Source organism: Oryx dammah, unplaced genomic scaffold, assembly GCF_014754425.2.
Source record: "Oryx dammah isolate SB20612 unplaced genomic scaffold, SCBI_Odam_1.1 HiC_scaffold_9, whole genome shotgun sequence".
Taxonomy (NCBI): domain Eukaryota; kingdom Metazoa; phylum Chordata; class Mammalia; order Artiodactyla; family Bovidae; genus Oryx; species Oryx dammah.
Window position 1 is genome coordinate 1,599,868 of NW_024070193.1, and position 20,663 is coordinate 1,620,530.

The window sequence follows — 20,663 nt, forward strand, 5'->3', positions numbered from 1 at the left end:
TCCACGTCGCCAGGCGGCCCGCGGCTTCCGCGAGCCCAGGCCGCCCCAGCGTCCGGATCGCCGGCCTTTGGGCTCCCGCGCCATGGCGGGGCCGGGCCCCGGGGACCCGGACGAGCAGTACGACTTCCTGTTCAAGCTGGTGCTGGTGGGCGACGCGAGCGTGGGCAAGACGTGCGTGGTGCAGCGCTTCAAGACCGGCGCCTTCTCGGAGCGCCAGGGCAGCACCATCGGCGTGGACTTCACCATGAAGACGCTGGAGATCCAGGGCCAGCGGGTCAAGGTGGGAGGCCGGGCCCGGGCCCCCCAGGGCTCTAGGGGTCGGGCCCCGCCCTGGAGGGTCTCCCCTGCGGGGGCGGGGGCCGCAGCGAGCGCCTGACCGCTCCGCGGCGGCTGGGCCCCTGCCCTTCCTCCCGTCCGAGCAGGCCTGGGCCTTGGCGTCGGGGCCGGCCTCCGTGCGCAGATCGCGGGCCTCGGGGCGCGGGGGTGCGCGTGTTTGGGGGGTGCGGAGAGAAGGCCCTGCCCCGCGAGCTACCCCCCCCCCCCCCCGGGGACTTTGCTCCAGTCTCCGGTGCCCGGCGGTGCGGAGCCTCGGGTGCAGGCCCCGGGGGCGTTGGGCCGGCCTGTCCCTGCCCCACCCCGGTCGAGGCCCCCAGCCCGGCCCTCGGTGGGGACCCCAGGCCGCAAGGGACACCCTCCCCCCTTCGACCCCGCACGACTAGGAGGGAGCAGGAAGTAGTTGCTTCTGGGACCGGAGGGCCAAAACTTTTTTGTCAGAATTTCCGGCCTGGCCACGCCTCCCTGCAGTGTCTTTGTGGACCGGGTGGTGGAAGTTGACTCGGCCGGGCCGCCCGGGTCCCCTCCCCCAGCTGCCGCCCGACGGGAGCTGAAAACGGCCCCGGAAGGTGGAGGCGAGCCCCAGGCTCCGGCGGTGGCTCTCCAGAACCGCGGGATGTAGCTGCCGAAGCGTCCTGGCGACGGTCTGACAACTAGCGTTTGTGATTCGCCCGTCAGTCTCTTAACGTGGGTGTCAGCCCTCCGTGGTGGATTGCGAGACCATTGTTCTTGCTCGGTAGCTTCGATGAACGGCCCCGGACTGACATCATTTTCTCTCTTTCGTGGTTTTGCGTTCCCACCGGCTCTGGCCTCTCTCCCAGGAGCCCTGGGCAGGGGTGCCCCCCTTACCTCCGTGTTTTCTGATTGAGCCCCCATACCGTGTGCCCAGCTTCGCTGGGCTGCCTGGGTCTGCTACCGGTTGCCTTTTGCCAGAAAGCTCAGCTCTTTGTTTCTGCAAAATAGGGATAATTTCTGGGTGTCGCCTCCCGCTAGCCTCACCATGGAGAAGTCAGCCAACAGCAGTTACAAGCCCTCAGCGCCTTTGGAGTAGATGAAAGGGAAAGCAGAAACTCCATACCCCGAGGGATCCTTTTTTTTTTTTTTTATAGTCTTTGGAGTTTGTGTATGTTGGGTCTCCTTATGACAGGAAAAAAGAACAAGGTGTGGCAGGCAGCTTTGAGTCACTGTTCCGGACCACCCTATGGAGCAGGTGGAGGGAAGAGCTGTGGGCTGGGTGGAGTGTGTCCGGGATGGGTTGTGCCCTGAGGCGCCGCCAGCAGCCCGGGGAAGGGGCCAGCTGAGGGACGGGCGGGAGGGATCTGGGCGCGCCACCCTCCCACCGCCCCAGGTGCTGATGGTGGTCAGGGAGGGGGCAGGGTGTTCCTGTTCACCTGGAGAGGTTCCAGCCTGTGCAGGGCCCAGGCTGCACTGTGTACCTGAGCGGGTTGTGTAATGCAAGGCAGAGCTCAGTGGTTCCCTTTCCTGATGGTCACCTCGAGGGTGTTCTTCCCGGGGGGGGCAAGCGGGTCTGGGTCTGGGATGGGGAAGCGGTTTAGACACGGCAGCCCCACTTAGGGTCACAGTGGCCGACCCTCTGTAGAGCCTGCAGTGTGCCACTGGTTGCACAGATGAGCCCTGGTGCTCAGCCCCACCTCAGCCAGGCCGGGCCTTGCCAGGCACACAGCTGGGAGGGAACAGACAAGGAAGTTTTCTTCGAGCGTTTCTGACTCCACCGCATCGGGGGCTTTCCCCTACACTCGACTGCGGCTTCCGGTTGCGTGGAGTGGGAAAGCCTGCTGTAAAAACAGGCAATGTAAAAATAGGCAGTTATTTACATTTTGCAGCCAGAGAAAGATGAACGTCAGCACTGAAGAGACCGTGCCCTGAATCCGGGAGGTGGGGGTTGGCAGCGGGGCCAGTCTTCCGAGTCCTGGATTCTGGGCTCTTGGGCTCAGCAGGTCCTTTCTCCTCACCCATAAGATATCTTTGGGGTGTCTTCCAGCCATGTGACTTAAAAAAAAAATCAAAAAAGTTTATCGAAGTTCCACTAACCCGCAGCCAGCCTCTCTCACTTCCGGTGTCCAGGTCTGTGATCTTGACAAATGCGGGCAGCCCTGTGCCCGCACCAGCACGTGCAGGGGCCGACTCCTCCCGTCCGCCGGGAGTGTTCCCGGGAGTCCCTTTCTGTCAGCATCCTCCCCCGACCCGGGCCCTGGCAGCCGCCCGTCTCTTTTCCCTCTGGTTTCAGCAGTGTGACTTTGACTGGAGCCCATTTCATCGCTGTTTCTGCAGCAGGCTCGTCCGCATCATTTACTTTAAGACCCTCCCAGGCCTGTCCGGGCTCCAGCAGGTATCTGGCGTGATCTAGGCCGCCTCACCTGTGCTGGCGGCTTTCGTTGGTGCTCGAGGAACCTCGGGGGAGGTCACCCCGCGCTCTTCCGGCTCTCTGGCCACACTGTCTGGAGTGCGGTGGGCTGAAGCGGGGGAGGCCGCGGGGTCGGAGCGCCTTAGCTCGTTTCTCACCCAGTAGAGCCATACTGGCACTTGAGTCTAGTTTGACATTTAGGTTCTACTTGTCCTTATTTGAATGAAGAGTTCTGCTTTCCAAGAAATAGAAAGTTAGGGCTATCACAGATGGAATTCAATCCCTTTATTTAAATAGTCACTTCCTCTTGCAACCAGAATGACATCCCAACTCCTTTCCTAGAGGGCTGGGCCTCTGTCTGCCTTGCCCACGTCATCTCCCTGCCTCAAGTGAACTGTCCGGCCTCACTAGCCCTTTCGGTCCTTCCAACATGCCTGCCTCAGGCTCTTTGCACCCGCTGCCCCGCCTGCCCACATTCTGCCCCCAGACCTCCGGGTAACAGCTGCTTCATCATTTGGTTGCCGTTGCCCCGGGCGCCTCTTCAGAGAGGCCTTTCCTGACCTCGGAGGCCCTCCACCCTTGGGGGCTAAGTTTAAGGGTGCGTTCACAGCCCTTACCAGGACTTGACCTTGCCTTGTTTGTGGATCCATCTGCCTTGCGCACCCCACACCCTGTGACTCCCCTCACCTGCCTCAGTGTAAGGTGGACAGTGCTCACCGTATGCATGGCCCTTATTTTTTATTTAATGGGAGGAAGCTGAAGCCAGGATGATAAGGGAAGTGATCAGGACACACACACGTCAGTGGCAGAACCAGGCTTTGGACGCAGATCTCACTGGCTGTAAGTCCAGCACCCGCTGCACACTTGACCGCCCGTCAGTCCTTCTCAGCCCATAACGATGACCCTGAGATTCTGCATGTTAATGACTCGTGAGAAGGCAGTTGTGGCCACCATGCCTGGAGAACAGCACGTGGACTTGGGCATTTCTGAGATTTTCAGGAATGAGGGTTGAAGTTGAAACCCCAAGGACTTTCCGGGGTGTTGTCTGCTAACAGAACATAAGGCCGCGCCCCCGGCTCCTGGACTGCTCTGCTGGGGGGAGGCTCTGGCCGTGGGTGCGTTCACCAGGCTCTGGCCTGCAGGCTGAACCTGGAGGGGGTTCTGGGGGCCGCGGGCCTCTCAGCAGTGGCGTCTCTGAAGGAGACCCCTGGACTGGGGGTCTGGAGGTCTGAGTCTCTCGTCTGGCTCCGTTCGGCCTCTTCCCAACCCTGGCCAGTTGCTTTCCCTGCTTGGAGCCCTGGGCTTCCTCCTTCATGAAACGGGACGATTCGCTCTACCTCTTAGGGTTGCTGGACAACTATGGACCCACTCAAAATAGTTAAAAATTCCCCTTGTATGTCTTTGGATAATCTATCCCCATGGATCAGAAGTTCATAGACAAAAGGCCATGCAGTTAAAAACTCTTTTCCATTTCTGTCCCGCTTTAATAAGGCAGTCAGTGTTAACCTGTCTTTTTGTCTATTCTGAAGGCGCTGTTGTGGATAAACCAAGGAACTCCAAACATAAGGGATTATTTTATTGTTGCTGCTGTTAGCATTTTCCTCCCTAGGGATTATTATTAAGACTATTTCTTAACCGGCCCGGCCCCCCCCCACCTCACGTCCCCCAGGAGATCTCGGCCAGTTCTAAATCCCGGGTGCAGCCTGGGCGCCACTCTCCCACCTTATCTGGGACGACACAGAGGCCTGTTACGTAAAACGGTCTGCACCTCACAGGGGACGGGCAGGTGGGTTGACCCCGGAGGGATGCACCCCTGTGTCGGGCTCTCCGTCGGGGTCGCTGTCTCCGCGCAGGCAAGGTGGCCAGGGCTGTCTGGCACGCAGCTCAGTCTCGGCCCCGGGGCCCACGCTGTAGGACCTTGAACCCGGCCGCGGTCCTGCTCTGCAAGGGGCGGGGCTGGAGTGCAAGGCACAGGCTTCTGTTTGATGTTTGCATCCTCAGCCCTTCGTGCCGGTGGTCTGGCCTTGCTCACGTGCCTCTTCCTATTTGGATAAAATTAGTCTGACTTTGCTAATTTTGATCAGAAATAGCAAAAGGACCACTGGGTAAGAGAAGTGTTCTGGGCCCTGCTGGTGGTCGGAGGAAGTATGTTCCGGGTGCTGTGAGGGCCATCCTCACGGCAGAGTGGCCTTGCCTCCCAGGAGTCTGCCAGTCCCGAGGCAGCAGGTGTGGTGGGCAGACGCAGGAAGGGGGGCTTTGCTGCCTGGCCTGCTCCCCGGTCACCCCAGAGCTGAAGGACCAGACGCACAGCAGAGCATCAGCGGTGGGAGCTGAGGTTGGCGTGGTTTCAGCCCGTCCGGGTCTTCTCTCCTCCCCTCGGCCTGTGCGACCCTTGCAGAGCTGGTGTCGCAGGGCCCTCTCCGGAGGCTCTGGGTGTGAGAGGCCGTGGCGTGCCCGGCAGCCCTCCCTCCGTCCCCCATCTTCCCAGTTTCCACCTCTGTTCACGTGCTCTGCTCCACGTGGTCCTTGCCGCCCTGTGAGACCCCATTTCTCAGATGGGGAGGTGAAGGCCTTGTGGGCAGGCCTGAACCAGAACCTCGCCTGACGCCTGTTCCTCATTGCTGCGTGCACGCCCTGTGCTACTGCCAGAGACGCTCGCGCACAGTCGCGCACAGAACGGTTTGGGAGCAATGTAACCTCTAGGTCGACGCGCGTCACTTGCGTTTCACGGTTTCTTAGATTTTGATCGGCGGTGTCACGTCGACCTCCTGACGCCTTCCGCTCGTTAAACCAATCCTGACGAATTCAGATGAGTTGGGAGAAGGGGTGCCTATGGCCAGCGTGGACAGAAGGACGCACCTGCCTTCTAGAACGGCCTGTGAGATGCCTTCGTGTTGAGCGCACAGCAGCAGAGCCGAGCCAGCGCTGGGAGTCAGGGGCAGTGAGCCAGGCCCATCTCTGCGTCACAGACTTGTCCCCTCCCTGCCTGGCCTCGCTGGCCTCTGCTGCCCTGGGCAGAGGCCTGAGTAGCCGCGGACCAGGTGTGTGACTCTGCACACAGCTTGTGCAAAAGGCAGCAACCGGAACTTAGATGTGTCCGTCCCTCCCGAAGTGGTCTCCCGGGGAAACCGTGTCCGCGTCTCCCGATGTTGGGTCACGGGGTGGGTTTCATGACCCTGGAGGGTCAGGAGCCGCTGGAGCGGAGCCTCCTGTGCTGTCAGGAGGCCTTTGGTCCAGAAGAGGCCTGACTGTGAAAGCAGAGTCCTGGCTCTCAGCAGGCTGGGCCTTCACGAGAATGTGCAGGCAGTTGCCATGTGTGGGGGACAAGGTTCATCCCCGAGGCCTGCAGAGGCGGCCTCCGGCAGATGGTGGGCAGGTCAGTTCTGGTCCCCAAGTCAGTTCCCTGGGCCCCTGTGTGAGGAAGGCTGGACCACGATCACTGAGGGGTTCCTTTTTCTTTATCTGGCCGTGCCAGGACTTAGTTGCGGCGTGTGAGCTCTTAGTGTGGCCCGTGGACCTAGTTCCCTGACCAGGGATGGAACCCGGGCCGCCTGCAGTGAGGTCGTGGAGTCCCAGCCACTGGGCCACCCGGGAAGTCCCCCATCTTCCTCGAGGCCGTGTGCTGCTGGCCGTGCACCGGCCTCTGGGCTGAGGCCTGTTTTTGAACCTGGGCCGAGTTCTCCCTCAGGGACCGAGGTAGAAGTGACAGCGGCCGCTGGGAGGGGCCTGCAGACCACCCCCGGCTCAGGCCCCCCGCGTCCAAAGATACCACGGCCAGCAGCGTGGGGACTCGAGTTTGGGTCCATCTGACCAGGTTCCAGAGTTTTGGCTTGAGAACTAATTTTTCCAAGGTCCGCTTCTGCTATGAAGAAGCAAGGAACTGCCTCGTCCCGCCCGCCTCATCCTGCGGGGGAAGCCTGCTGGGATAGAGGCCTCTGTGTGCCCACCGGGAGGGACGGGGCTGGGCACGGGCTCCGGCACAGCTGGTTTTCCCTCTGAGGTTTCTGTAACCTCATAAGTGGAACTGACTTCCTGCTGCATCTCGTGGGAAGCCTCCCTGGAGGGCAGCGCCTGGCCTGCCGGCCTGACCACAGGACCTGCCCGCAGAGGGCTTCCTTCCTGGCCGGACGCCAGCTCTGTGCCGGGTTAGAGGGATGAGACGGGTCCGTCCTCTCCAGAGCCCGTTCTCGACAGCGAGGGGCAGACTGGCAAACAGGAGCCCATGCACACAGCTCTGTGCCCATTTGCCTGCCGTGAGGCCCATTTCGTTTGGCCTGCACAGTGGCGATGTGCTGACTCGTTTTCTAATTGAAGGTGCGTTGGGCAGGGTATCCTTTTCGGCCATCTTACTGCATCTCGTGGTCCCTGCCTGGCCCCCAAGGGCACCCAGGTTTGGGGCAGTGGGCATCCTCCGCGTTGTGTGCTGTTATAGTCCAGAGCAGAGGGCTGAGGACCACAGAGAAGGCAGGTCCGCTCGGCGTGGGGCCCAGGCCCGTGTGTCGGGGGAGCTCCGCTGACCAGGTGACCCAGAAGGTTCAGTAGGAGTTCACCAAAGGTCAAGGTGAATGCAGTCTCTCCTGGAGAAGGAAATATGACAATGATAATTCTCATCACGGGTGTGGGGACCCAGAGGGACAGTGGGAACTGGGAGTCCTTGAGAGGTGGCCCTTCGAAGGGAAAATAGGCTGGTCCCTCACCTGGCGGCTGTCCTTTCCCATGAATTCCCCACCTGCCTGTGTGAGCCTCGCCCAGCTGGCGCCTGGTGACCTGGAGTGGGCAGCTCCCTGACCTGGGGCCCGCTTCCGTCCTGACCTGGCCTCACTCTGACCCTCTGCGCCTCGGAGACGCCTCTGGCCTTCACACTGGGTTGGGTATCCGCAACCCAGAGAAGCCCCCAGAGTCAGCTGGGAGACGACGGAGCCTGGCTGGGGAGGTGAGGAGGGGGCCTCAGTGTGGCTCGCAGCCCGAGGTGCTGGTCCGTCCGTCCAGAGAGCGCAGGTGGAGGATGCCCGGCAGGTGGGCACGGGGTGCTTGGGTGGTGGTTTCAACTCAGCAGGTGTTTCTCGGTAGCTTAGCTCCGGCTCTGCACTCTGAGTAGTGAAACTCTCCATGAGGATGCAAATGGCCCGACAGGGAGCTTTGCTGAGTCCAGGCCGCAGCTCCGCGCCGGGCTGCTGGAGGGGCGCGAGGCTCGACGGGTGGGAAGGTGCCCTCCAGCCAACACACTGTGTTTATCCAGCGCCTTCTGCATGCAGGTGCTGAGCTCGGTGCTGGGCACACACAGAAAGCCAGGCAGACACAGCACCTGCCCCCAGGAGACCCACGTGCGGGAGGGATGGAGACCGTGGGGGAGGGCTGCGTGCCTGTGTCAGGCCGGGCCGTGGAGTTGCTGAGGAGGGGGCGCGGGGCGGGGGGGGGGGGGGCGAGGGTCTGGGGAGGAGCGACTCGGGTGGGGATCTGGACGTGGGCGTAGGCTGCGGAACTGTAGGGCCAGTGGGGGACAGACACGCCAGGTGGGCATGGCCCGCGGACGATGTGGAGGCCCAGGGGTGCCCTTAGGGGTGGATGGCCGGCAGGACCTTGGCCGGGTTCCGCTGGCTCCCCGGTGGCGCCGCGTGGGGAGCGGACCCGGTGCCGGGCAGGTCAGGCCATCGTCTGCAGGGAGCCTGGTGTCTGCCTGGCAGGTGAGCCCCGTGAAGGGGCAGGAGCTCCCAAGGCAGAGGGGACCCCGCACCCGGGAGTGCCTTCGTGCTGGGCCTTGCGGAGGGCTGTGTGGGGAGGCAGGCAGACGGGAGGACGGGCCTGGACGCAGCGTGAGGCTGAGGTGCCTCCCCTGGCCGGCTGCTGCACCCCAGAGCCGCTCTTGTCCTCCGAGCCGTGGGGCTGGGGGTCTCTGCCCACGACCTCGCAAGTCCCCCCGCCCCGCATCCAGGCGGCACGTCTCTTCGGGTTTCAGGCCGCGCGGTGCTCAAGTGGCTCCAACTCGGGACCCTTCTCACAGCCCCCCGGGGCCTGGCCTGCTGGAGGAGCTGTCCATGGCTGTCTGGAGGGCGGGGCGCTCCAGGCCTGGCTGCTCCCAGCTCCCAGAGCGCCAAGGGTGCTGGGGCCTGGGATGGATCGGGCCACCTCTGCCATCCCATGGCAGAGCCTCATGGCCCCTTTTCTGATGCCAAAGCCTGAGAGTCCAAGCTGGAGAGGGCGTGGCTGGCCCTGCTGCGTCCTGACCTGGCTCTTCTCCCCCGGCTCTGATGCGGAGAACTAGGATGGCAAGATCACCACCGCGGGAAGGACCTACTTTCCAAAAATACCTCCTCCGGCCCTGCCCAGACTTCGCGAGTGGGCTGACCCATATGCCGTAACCTGTGGCTGGTTGTGTTGGTTGTTCACTGGTTTGTGATTGTCGTCAGCTGCATGGGTATGTGATGCTTCCACAAGGCTTCTCACGCAGAGGCCTCCTGAGCACTTCCGGCTCGTCTCCCTCTCGCTTCTGTTGCTGCCCCTCCTCCCCCACGCACAGGCGTCTTCCGTCGACTTCCTGCTTTGGGACCCGAGGCTTTAGCTCTCAGCACAGCCCTTGCCCCCATCTCTCACACACACACTTTGGTCCTCCCAGTAGAGGCGTGTGGCAGCGCTGATTAGATCAGCGTTAACTTCCTTTCCGTTGTCTTCTCACAGTGTACCCCAATTGCCCACGTCCCCCTACCTCCACCGCTACCCGAATTACGGCCGTGACCTCCCAGCTGTCCCCCCGTTTCTGTCCTCTCTCTCCCTCTTTGTGTGTGAGCTGCACAGCTGCTTGTGGGACCTTGGCTGCCCAACCAGGGATCGAACCTGGACCGTTGGCAGTGAAAGCACGGAATTCCTAACCACTGGACCGCCGGGGACGTCCCATATCCGTGCTCTCCTCTCCATGCAGTAATCGGAGTGATCTTGATAAAAAGCAGATCTGATTGCCTTCAAAGCCCCTGGTGTCCCCTCGACTCCCAGGAAAGGCAGGACTCCTCACACTCCAGCCCCCTTCACGCTTCTCGGTCATGCCCCGTTTTTCCCTCCCTTTCACTCTGCTCCAGACACACTGATGTTCTCGCTTCTTACACCAGTTGTGCCCCTGCCTCAGGGCCTTTGCACTTACCGCTCTCGCCCTGAAATGCATGTCTCCCAGGCATCCACCCAGCTAGCTAGCTTTCTTCAGGTCTTGACTCGACAGCTATCTCACTGAGGGCTTCCTACCTAAAATGCCTTTGCTTACCGTATTTCGTGACCGCTTCCCCTGCTTCCTTCCCTCTCATCACTGTCTAGCATACTGATTATTTCGTTGCTCATTTTATAGTAACTCTTCTGTTTACATTCTGTATTTCTATGTAAGCTAATATACACCCTTATTACTCACTGTCTTAGCATCTGTCTCCTGCACGAGACGGTAAGCTTGACCACAGGAATCTGTGAGTGTTTCCTGTGGTGCCTGGAGCTCCGAGCAGGTGTGCGCTGAGTGCTCGCTGGAGCGGCTGAGTGCGCATGCTGTGATTAGTCAGAGCTGTTCAGGGCTGGGCCGTGTGGCCTGTGGACTATGCCATGGTTATTTTCTGTTTCCCGGGGTCCCTAGCTTTCCCTGGCAGCCCCGATTGTCTTGTTTCAGCTCCAGACTCTCCCCTCGTTGGCGTGACTCGCCTCTCCTCACCTGTCCAACATACTGTGTAATTTTCTCCTCACTGTCTTGCTTCCTCTCAGCTCCATCTTCTGAAAGAAGTCTGTCCCAGCGTGTTGTTGATTTCTGTTTTGGATTGTGGTTCGAGGAGTATTCTATGAGAATGCCGTCTTTGGAGGTTTATTGGGGCCTATCTTAGGGTCCAGCATGTACCCATTCATTTTTCTTCCATTTTTTTTCGCTTTGTTCTTCAGAGTAAATAGTCTCTACTGATAATTTCTTCAAGCCCACTGGTTCTCTTTTCTCTCCATCCTGCTGTTACGCTCAGTAGATGAATTTTCCACTTCAGTTACTGTACTTTTAACTTCTAGAATTTTGACCCTTTTAAAATACATTTTTACAAATGTTTTGTAAAATATTTCATTTCTCTACTGAAATTCCCTGTTTGCCCGCTCAGAGTGATATTTTCCTTTAATTCTCAGATTACACTGAAAATAATAGCTTTAGTTCTTTGTGTCCCCAGTCCAATATTGGGTCCATTTTGGCCTCAATTTACATTGACCTCGCTTCTCTTTAGGGAGTCCAATCTTCCCTATTATTTACTTTTTCATGTTTAGTAATTTTTTCCTACTGTATATTAGAAATACCGGTTTTTACCTTGTTTGACTCTGGGTTGTGTTATCTTCTTTTGAAGAGCACGGATTCTGGTCCTTGTAGTCAACCCAGCGACTGGCTGATCACCTTGAACGTGTGTCTGGCCTTCGTCTTTTGTTAGGGCAGACAGGTGCAAGCCCGATGGTATTTCTCTAGCCTCTTACCTTGGTGGAATTTGGCCTCCAAACAGCGAACTTAGCTTTGGGCTTTGTTGGGCAGGTGTCAGGAGGCCAGCTTCTCACTATGGCCCTCACATAGCCGCAGGCATCCTGACATCTTGGCCTCATGCCTCGGTCACTCTGAGGGGCTCAGGTGCCTCCTCCCCATGAAGGGCCCCCAGCACAGCTCAGCCTCCACGTCCAGTCTATTCCCATCCCCGGAGGAGCAGCTGTCTGGTTCGAGTCTCAGCCGATGCACGGGGCCCGCAGGCCGGGAACCCCCAGGGACGCCCCTCCCCCCCGACACCGGCTTCTGGGCTCTCCCACCCCCTGCTTCGCTCTTCATCCCTGTCACATCAGCTGCTCAGGGCTCTGCTCTCTGCCTCCTGGGCTCAGCGGGACCGCCGTGCCCTGCTCAGACGCTCGCCCCTGTCCTGCGGCCAGTCCAGTCGCCAGGAGAGCCCCGGCGAAGGCTCCCTGGTGCTCAGGGTGGGCTCCGCGAGCGTCGCTCCTTTCAGGGGGGTGGTCTCGCGCTGCTTGCCGTTTGCGTCCCAGAACGGCCGCCTCTGTGTTTTCCCCGTCCGCTGGGTGTCAGGGAGTGGGCTTTCGTCCGCCGCTAGTGGCTCTGCCCGCGTTGGAGGCTCTGGGGAGCTCCCCCCGCGCTGGGGGCCCGCCACCTCGCTTCCTTTGTGTTCAGTCCTCCGTTTCCTGGGTCCCCGTTTTCTTCATTCTGGTTGATTTCAGCAGCTTTCTGAGAAAGGGTGGCAGGTAAATTTTCTGATACCTCTGTGTCTGAAAACGGCTTCGTTAAACCATCGCACTTAACTCATAGGGATTAGGGGAGAATTCTGGGCTGGTGGTCATCTCGCTTCGTAATTCTGGGCATCGCTTGATTGAATATCTAATGGGGTGTGGCTCTTGTGCGAAACCGCGAGACCCGTTTCCCTTTCTTTCTTTTTCTTCCCTGTAAGTGTGAGGGCCCTTTCTTCTGCCGCCTTGTCGCGGAGTTCCCGCAGCCAAGAGTCTGTGTGGGTCCGTCTTCCTCCGTTGAGCCTGCTCGGTGGGCCCTTTCAATCAGTTCCGAGGAGTTTTCTTGAAGCTTTTTTTTGAACGTACTGTTCTTCTTTTTCCCCAAACCTCTTACTGTCTTGACGGGGGACCAGCTAGGCTGCCTCCGCGATTCCTCTTCTCTCTCTTCCATCTCTTTCCGTTTTTCGTTTGGCCTTTACTTGGAAGGAGTTCTTCAGGTTTGTCTTCAGCCCTTACGTCACATTTTCCATTTATATTTTTAACTTTCAAGATGTTTTTTTCCTTTCCAAACGCTCCATCTACTGAAAATGAAGGTGCTCCCCTACCGTTCCGCGGGTCTTCTCTAACGAGGACGCTGACGATGGTTTCTCCGACCGTGAGACTCTCTGCCAGGTTCCTGTTCTGTCCAGGGTGCTTCTTCCCGGGTCTGCTTGGCCTCTTTGTGATCTGCACTCCCCTCTGGGGTGTGGAGGGGAGTCCCTGGTCATCTGGATCCTGGGCGGGCGTGGTGCTGAGGTTCCCGCCTTTTGCATCACCCCTGCCTGAGCGGTGCCCGGGGCCTGCTTCCTGGAGACCCTCACCCTGCGGAGCACACGGGAAGTCTCCGACAGGGGCTCTGGTTTGGCGAGTCGCGGCCCAGAGGGCGTCAGCTGTCAGACAACTCTTGTGGGGCCGGGAAGAGGTGGTCACGTGCACAGCGCCTAGGCTAGGGGCCCTGCCCACAGGACTGTGCGAGGCCTCCGGGCCTGTCCCCACCCGGGACACTCCTTCAGAACCCGACAGAGAGGCCCCAGAGTACCCATGCCCGCGGAGGAGAGTGGGTGGCCTGCAGCTCGGGCTGGGCCAGAGCCACTGTCCTTCTCAGGGCCCCGGGGCCTGTGGTCTGTGCAGACGGAAGACTCCGCCCTGGGGTCCCTCCTACCAGCCCACTGCTCCTACTGGGAGCCAGAGATGATCTTGCCACGTGGGCCCCTGCCCTGCAGTGCTGAGGGGCGCTGGGGCAGCGACGACCTGCACGGGAGGGGCATTGCGCTTGGGGTCGGGGTTGCGGCTGGAGTTGGGATTGGGGTTAACAGGCTGAGTCAGCTGATGACCGAGGCCCCCGGAGCAGACTCTGCCCATTGCCTCCCCCAGCCCCCTGTCCCAGTGTTGGTATCGTCCCCGGGCCCGCTGAGGCCAAGCAGAGAGCCCCAGGGCTGGGGGCCTCCCCACGTTGGGGGAGGCGCTGGACGAGGCCCTGCAGCGGGCCAGTGTCCAGGGCAGAGAGGGTGTCACGTGGGTCCCGCGCGCGTCCTGCCTCAGCATGGAGCCTGCCCTTCTGCCCCCCGGGACTCTGGAGGCGGGGGTGGGGCTGCTGCCTCTCCTTGGTCCGCCCCATCGTGCTCCGGCCGCTGAGCTGCCTTCCAAGAGGCCAGGCGCCCTCTCTGCCCTGTTCACCTCCTGGCCCGTCCTGTTGGGCACCTGCCCGCGGTCCACCCTGCAGAAGCAGTGCTTTGGGGGTGGGTCTGGGGGCCCGGCCTCCTGGTCCCCTGAACCCGCAGGTTCACGGGGCCCCCATTTCTCCAGCTGCAGATCTGGGACACGGCTGGCCAGGAGCGCTTCCGCACCATCACGCAGAGCTACTACCGCAGCGCCAACGGGGCCATCCTGGCGTACGACATCACCAAGAGGAGCTCCTTCCTGTCGGTGCCACACTGGATCGAGGACGTGCGCAAGTACGCGGGCGCCAACATCGTGCAGCTGCTCATCGGTGAGGCTGGCTGTCTGTCTGTCTGTCTGTCTCCTCTGTAAGCGAAGGGCGGGCGGAGCTTGGCCAGGCAGGCACAGAGCCAGGGCCTGAACGTGACCTAGAAGATGAGGTTCCTGCTAACCACCCGCAAGGCTGCACCGAAGCGGGAACCAGGGAGGCGCCTGGAGGCAGTCACCACGTGGCCACGCCATGGCCGCGGCTGGTGCCCTCTTCGTCACGCGTCTGCTCAGAACCCTGCCTGCTCCTCCTGCGTCAGGAGGCTCAGAAATGAGAAGTGATTTCTCCCCAGTCCACGCAGCCCCTGAGCACGTGAAGGAGGCTGGTTGTGATTCAGAGGCTCGCTCTGCCCTCCGCTGCAGAGAGGCTTCTCACACGTCTGTCCACCTCCAGGGCTCTCTGAAGTCGGACCCCCCACCCCACCTCCTGAGCGTCTGATTGGGAGGTCTGGGTGGGCGTCTGTCCACCTCCAGGCCTCTCTGAAGTCGGACCCCCCCCCCCCCCCCCCCCGGGGGGGCTGGGGGGGGGCGTGGGGGTGGGTTTCTGGCAGGCTCCAGGTGCTATGGCGAGTCCACCTGAGAACCACTCTGACTACCTTCTGCCTTTTCCTCCTGCGTCAACTTCCAGACCCGGGCTCAGGAAGCTGTGGCCCAGACGTGTGTCCCTGGGGCCCTTGTCGCAGGCCTCAGGCTGGTTCCTCTCAGCGGGCTTGTACAGAGGGGCCTAGGCTGGAGTGTGGGTGCTCTGGGCCAGACTGTTCCTCACCCCCCGGCAGGAAGGGGGCCCTCCCACCTGCCTGGACGCCCCCCTTTCATCCAGGACTTAGAACAAAACCTTCCCCGCAGAGCGTCTCACACAAGCTCGAGAACGGAGTAGCGCGACGAGCGCAGGTCAGCAGCCACCGCAGGCCCAGCTGCAGGTCCCGTGCGCAGTCGCCTCAGGCCCCTGCCCCTGCCCCTGCCCCAGCGGTCCTCTGGGCAGACCCCAGCTCAGCCACGTCATTTCCGGGTGTTGTGCACAGGGCCACCGAAGCCGCACGTGCTGTAAAACGCGCGATGGCCGTGCTGTTTTCGCGTCTGGAAAATACTGACCTCTCCCAACACAGTGAGCTAGCCGATCTGGGGTCAGGTCATGGGTACCACATATGCTTTTATTTTCCCTTTGTTGAAATCAGGAGCCAAGTAAGCACCCTCTGCGGACACGGGCTGCTGCACCGTGTACAGTTATCAGACGAGTTGCCGGGCTTTTCTTCACGGCGTCTCTGTGTGTGTTTTTCGGCCATACCGCTCAGCTTGGAGGATCTGGTTCCCCAACCTGGAACTGAACCCTGGCCCCGGCAGTGGAAGCACTGGGCCCTAGCCGCTGGCCCGCCAGGGACCCCCAGGTCTTTACGGCGCCTCTTTGTTGTTGTCCCTGTGACCACATTATGAAAGGCAGTCGCTCGCTTTAGTCGCCAAGTCATGTCCGACTCTTGCAATCCCATGGACTGGAGCCCCTGAGGCTCCTCTGTCCATGGGATTTTCCAAGCAAGGATACTGGAGTGGCTTGCCATTTCCTTCTCCAGGATGTATAAAAAAAAGTCTTGCATAAACTGGGCCAAGGAGCAGCTGACCAGATTACCTAAAATATAACGAATCCCCTTAGACCTCAGAGGAGAAGCTGAGGCATGCTCTCAGAGCAGCTGTGGTCTGCACTGTTCTTACCAGAAGCACAAAATCATCAAAACCCATGATCTTACAGAGGATTAAAAAATCCCCCTCTAAAATAGGAGAAGGTTAATAAAAAACATAATAACAAGATTTTACCAAAAAAAAAAGCACGACCAGGTTTCTTTAACTTCACGCCCCGGTGGCTCAGCAGTAAACAATCCTTCTGCAATGCGGGAGACCTGGTTTGATCGATCCCCTGGAGGAGGGCATGGCAGCCCACTCCAGTGTTCTTGCTGGAGAATCCCGTGGACAGAGGAGCCTGGCGGGCTACAGTCCCTGGGCTCAGCAGAGTTGGACTGAGCGACTAAATAACAACGGCAAACTTGACGGGGGGCCTGCCCGGGGCCAGCTCCCCATGCCCGTCAGTCCCTGCTCTGCAGAAGGCGGCGTCCCGAGTGCGCAGGCCGAGCCTCCGAGACGGAGTGAGTCACCCCAGGGTCACACAGCAGGCAGCTGGAAGCTGGTGTCCCTCCCCGCAGCTGTCTCCAGCTCTAAGGACCCGCATTGTTTTTGCCCAACTCTGCTGCTTCTATTTTGTAGAAAAAATTCAGTAAAGTATACAAGCCTCTGGCACAGAGAAAGAAGAGATTAGACGAGGGGGTAGTGAAAGTGATAGTCACTTCAGTGGGGTCCAATTCTTTGCGAGCCCAGGGACCGTAGCCCACCAGGCCCCTCTGTCCGTGGGATTCTCCAGGCAAGAATACTGGAGTGGGTACCCTTTCCCTTGTCCAGGGGATCTTCCCAGCCCAGGAATCAAACCCGGGTCTCGCATCGCAGGCATACTCTTCACCGTCTGAGCCGTTAGGGAAGCCCCAAGGATGGGGTGAGGGAATTAAAATCGACACAGAGTCCCAGGCTCGCCTGCCTCACCGCTGCCCCCGCTTGCCCGCAGGGAACAAGTCGGACCTTGGGGAGCTGCGGGAGGTGCCTCTGGCCGAGGCGCAGGGCCTGGCGGAGCACTACGACATCCTGTGTGCCATCGAGACGTCGGCCAAGGACTCGAGCAACGTGGAGGAAGCCTTCGTGAGGGTGGCCACCGAGCTGGTCGTGCGGCACGGCGGCCCGCGGCTCAGCGAGAAGGGCGCCGACCACATCCAGCTGGACAGCAAGGACGTCGCGGAGAGCTGGGGCTGCGGCTGCTGACGGGGCGCCCGCGGGGGAGGCCGGGTCACTGTCCAGAGGCCTGGTCGTGCAGTGGCAGCACCAGCCTCCGCGAGGGAAGCGGCAGGAGGGGCCTGGTGGCCTGGGCCGGGGCTGTGGCCCTGGTGGGAGCCTGGGAGCATCCCCCCAGCTCTGCGTTTCCTGGTTTGGCCCGTCTCACCCCCGAGGCTGCTGCGGGCTGTGGCTTTCCAGGTGCCCGGCTGGGGCCCCAGGGCCCCCCAGGGCCTCCTGTGCAGCCAGCGGCCCCCTTCCTTCTGTCACTGCCAGACCTCACCCAGCCCTGGCCGGCTTCTCAGCAGGCCCTGCCTCTCCCATTTCCCCCGGGACCAGCGGGGGCCGTCACCCACAGAACTCGGCCCTGGCCTGGGGGCCAGAGCTTCTCCACTCAGGTTGCCAAAGCAGTGACTCCTTTAGCCCTGGTTCTCAGCAGGTTGGGGGGAGCGGACGTGAGATGGGGGAACGGATGTTTCAGGGACTAGCGGAGGCCACCCCGTCTCACCCTCCGTGCAGAGATGCTTGCTGCCACGGTCAGAGCACCAGTGCCCCCCGGCCCTGCCAGTCTAGCTTAGACGAAGGGCGCAGGCCTGGCCATCGAGGGTCTGGGCCCACCTCCCTTGTGGCCTTCAGCTGGGGCTGAGGTCAGAGCTACGGCAGGGACCCGGGTCCCTGGGGCCCTTGGAAGGAGCACTGTCCCCTGGGCTGGGGGGGCGAGTGGTCTCCCCTGGCAACCCCAGCCCCTCCCCATGCAGCCCCTCCCCTCTCCCACCTGCCAAGGTGTCCTGTCTGCAGTCAGGCTGCCGGCTCTGGTCCCGGAGGAAAGGATACTGGCCCGGTCGGGCCGGGAGCTGCTGGGCACGGGTCTGCCCTAGGGGGTCAGCCCACTGTCAGCCGGGTGAGCTGGGAACTGGGAGCGAGAAGGCTGCCCGCTTCCCTCCTCTGTCCTGCTGATGGGAGGGGGCCTGGCCCCTCGGCCTGCACAAGAGAAAGCGCCTGCGCTGAGGTCTCAGATGGGCCCCTCGGGCCAAGGGCAGAGGTCCTCCAACCCCAGGACCCCTCTGCTCAGGCCCAATGTTCGGGCAGACCCGGGTGTTCGGTCCAGGCCCAGGTCTGCCCTGCAGAGGGAGGCTGCTCCACTCCGGGGGCAGGCGGGGCACCCCAGTTCCAGGGAGCACAGGCACTGAGCCCGGGCCCAGGGCTGCCTCACAGGCCTCAGGGAGGAAGGGGGCCTGGGCTGCAGGGACCATCCAGGGGCCAGCTGTCCGGCTCCGGGGGCTCCTCTGCCACTGCGGGCCATGCCCGCTGCAGCCTGGAACTCAGGGTCACCTTGGGCTCCCCGCCTCACGGCCATGTCCCTGCTGCCCCTCCGCCCAGAGCGGCCCCACCCCCTCCCCTGGACTCCTCCCTGAGCTCTTAGGCCTGAGCTTCCACGCTGCAGGCGGACACCCCCGCTGATGTCGGGGGGGCTGTGAAAGGTCCGTCCCCCACCCAGCACCTTCTGGCGCCCGGCGCACTGGGACGTGGTCCACCCTCGGTGCCCACGCCACACGGCTCCGCCCCGGGAGCAGCCCCTGCCCTCCCCGCTCCCCCACCCTCCCTTCCAGTCCATGTCATTCACAGCCCACAGTGAGAACGAGCTCCTGCGAGGTTCCAGGTCCTCAGTCTCAAACGCCCATGCCAGTGCTCTGGGCGCGGCCTGGGTGTGCCGCTGGGGGCCAGCTCGGGGGTGCCTGCCAGGCGGGGCCCTCACCACCTTTGGGCCCTGGGCCTCTATCAGACAACCCTGGACTCGGTGAGAGTTAATGGGGACGTCTGTGAGACGACACAGCCCGCCTCTTCCCAACTGTGCAATCTCTTCCTTTGTTTATAAATTACCCAAGATCGGGAGCAGGTGGGGTCCCACCCCCACCCCCAGGGGCTGCAGGAGAGGAAGTGGGCCAGAGGGCCGGCAAGCGTCCCAGCTGCCAGCCACCCCCGCGGAGGAGGCGGTCAGCGGTCTGGGCTCAAGGAGGACCAGGGGACAGTGGGGTTTATATTTCACAGGAGGAGGGCGGGCGGGCCAGGGACCCCCAAGCCAGAGCGGTGGGTCCCTGTCCCAGAAGCAGGGCGGGATTGACCCCAAGGACACAGGCCCCAGCTGGCTTGGAGCTGGAGGAAGCTCCTACTTCATATTGAATTCAGTCGCTTCACCGGGAAAGGCGGCAGGGCTGGGGCCTCAGGGACCCCTGAGCCTGCCCGGGGGCGGGGAGGGCCTGAGGCCAGGATGCTGTTGCATTTGGAAATTCTTCTCATTGCCTATTTATGAATATATGAATCTTTATAGCAAATCTATTTTTTAAAACATGGGAACAAGTTGCCTTTATGGAGACTTAGCAGAGCCAGAGTGTACACATTCCTAAACCAGTAAACGTTTCTCTACGTGCCATCCGCGCCCAGACTGGTTCTCTTGCTTGAAGCTTGGAGATGGCCCCAGCAGCCACGCACCCAGAGTCCCCCAGCGGGCCTCCGAGCCCACACGCGGCCCCTGCTGGCCAGAGGGCATGGCTGCCCAGCCACGCTGCCCCTGCCTGCCCTGGGTCCCCTTCTGAGACAGACACTGGGGCCCCCACTGGCCTCCACTCAGACCCCAGGTCTGCCTGGGCTGGTTTGTGACTTTGGACGATGCATCCTCTGCCAGAGCCCTGGTTTCTTCAGACGGGGGACCCGTGCTTCAAGCATCCATCCCAGGTTGTGGGCAGTCACGTGGCCAGTGTGGGGCGTGGGTGCCAGCAGCCAGGAGGGCATGAGAACCGGGCCGGGACCGGGGAAAGGGCCCTGGGTTGTCCAGAGACGGGGCTGGGGGTAGTTGGAGGGCGGGAGGTGGAGGTGGACCCACCCATTTTACTAGGAACTCGGGGAATAGGGAAGCCCGGATCAGTGTCTAGACACAGGGATGCGAGTTTCCGGGACGCTAAGAGGGAAGCACCTCGGAGCCTGCATAAGGGCTGGCTGAGCGGCGCATTTCTTCTGAGCTACCGGCGGCTGGCCCGGGGCACCGGGACGGCGCACAGCAGGCTCCCCAGGAGAGCCAGGCCCAGCGCGGCCACGACCACCAGCGCCGCGTCCCACCAGGGCCCCGGGCAGGCCCAGGACTCGCGCAGGCTCCAGCCGCAGCCGCCCAGCTCCCAGCCGCTGAGCTCGGAGGGCGCGCGGCCCGCGGCGTGGGCGGGGCCGGCGCAGCGCAGGCGCTGCAGCTGCTTGGGCGCGCGGTCCTCCAGCCAGAGGCGCAGGTAGACGAGGTCGCAGTCGCAGCGCCACGGGTTGTGCTCCAGGTCCAGGGCCTGCAGCTGCGGCAGGTGGTCGAAGGCGCCGGGGGGCACGCTCCGCAGGCTGTTGTTGGTCAGCAGGAGCTGGCGCGTGGGGGCCGGCAGGGCGGGGAGCGCCTCGAGCCCGCGGCCGCGGCAGTCCACCTGCAGCCCCATGGTGTCCAGCGCGCGGCAGGCGCACGCGGCCGGGCAGTCCTCGGAGGCCTCGGCGGCCGCCCAGACCAACAGCAGCGCCACCCACGCGGGCATCAGGCGGGAGGGCTGCGGGGACAGTGGCAGTGAGGGCCCGGCTGCCTGCCCCTGCCCCGGTCCGAGGGCCAGCGGGGCCAGCGGGGCCCGACTGGACAGGGGACCGCTCACCTCCTCTCGGGCCTCGGCTTTCTCCTCCGTGAAATGGGTGGTGGGGACGTGGGCGTGAAGCTCCCTGGACCCAGCCCGGCTGGCCCTCCCCGGATGCTCAGGTGGCTGGACCCTGAAGGTGGCTACGGTGAGGGGGTTGAGGAGTGGACTCAGCCCCTTCCTGGGTCGGGTGGGCCCGCCTGCCCCCTACGAGAGACACC

The 20,663-nt window shown here is 61.9% G+C and overlaps 2 protein-coding genes across 2 annotated transcripts; one reads left to right on the forward strand and one right to left on the reverse strand.

Annotated features, from left to right (window-relative positions):
* Positions 1-6: 6 nt before the first annotated feature.
* RAB43 (RAB43, member RAS oncogene family) lies at positions 7-19,221 on the forward strand. The gene is made up of 3 exons (XM_040246659.1): positions 7-280; positions 13,751-13,934; positions 16,533-19,221. The coding sequence occupies exons 1-3, from the start codon at positions 83-85 to the stop codon at positions 16,781-16,783; spliced, it is 633 nt and encodes a 210-aa protein (XP_040102593.1). The 5' UTR covers positions 7-82; the 3' UTR covers positions 16,784-19,221.
* A 95-nt stretch (positions 19,222-19,316) lies between these two features.
* GP9 (glycoprotein IX platelet) lies at positions 19,317-20,352 on the reverse strand. The gene has a single exon (XM_040246660.1). The coding sequence runs from the start codon at positions 20,350-20,352 to the stop codon at positions 19,810-19,812; it is 543 nt and encodes a 180-aa protein (XP_040102594.1). The 3' UTR covers positions 19,317-19,809.
* Between the last annotated feature and the right edge of the window lie 311 nt (positions 20,353-20,663).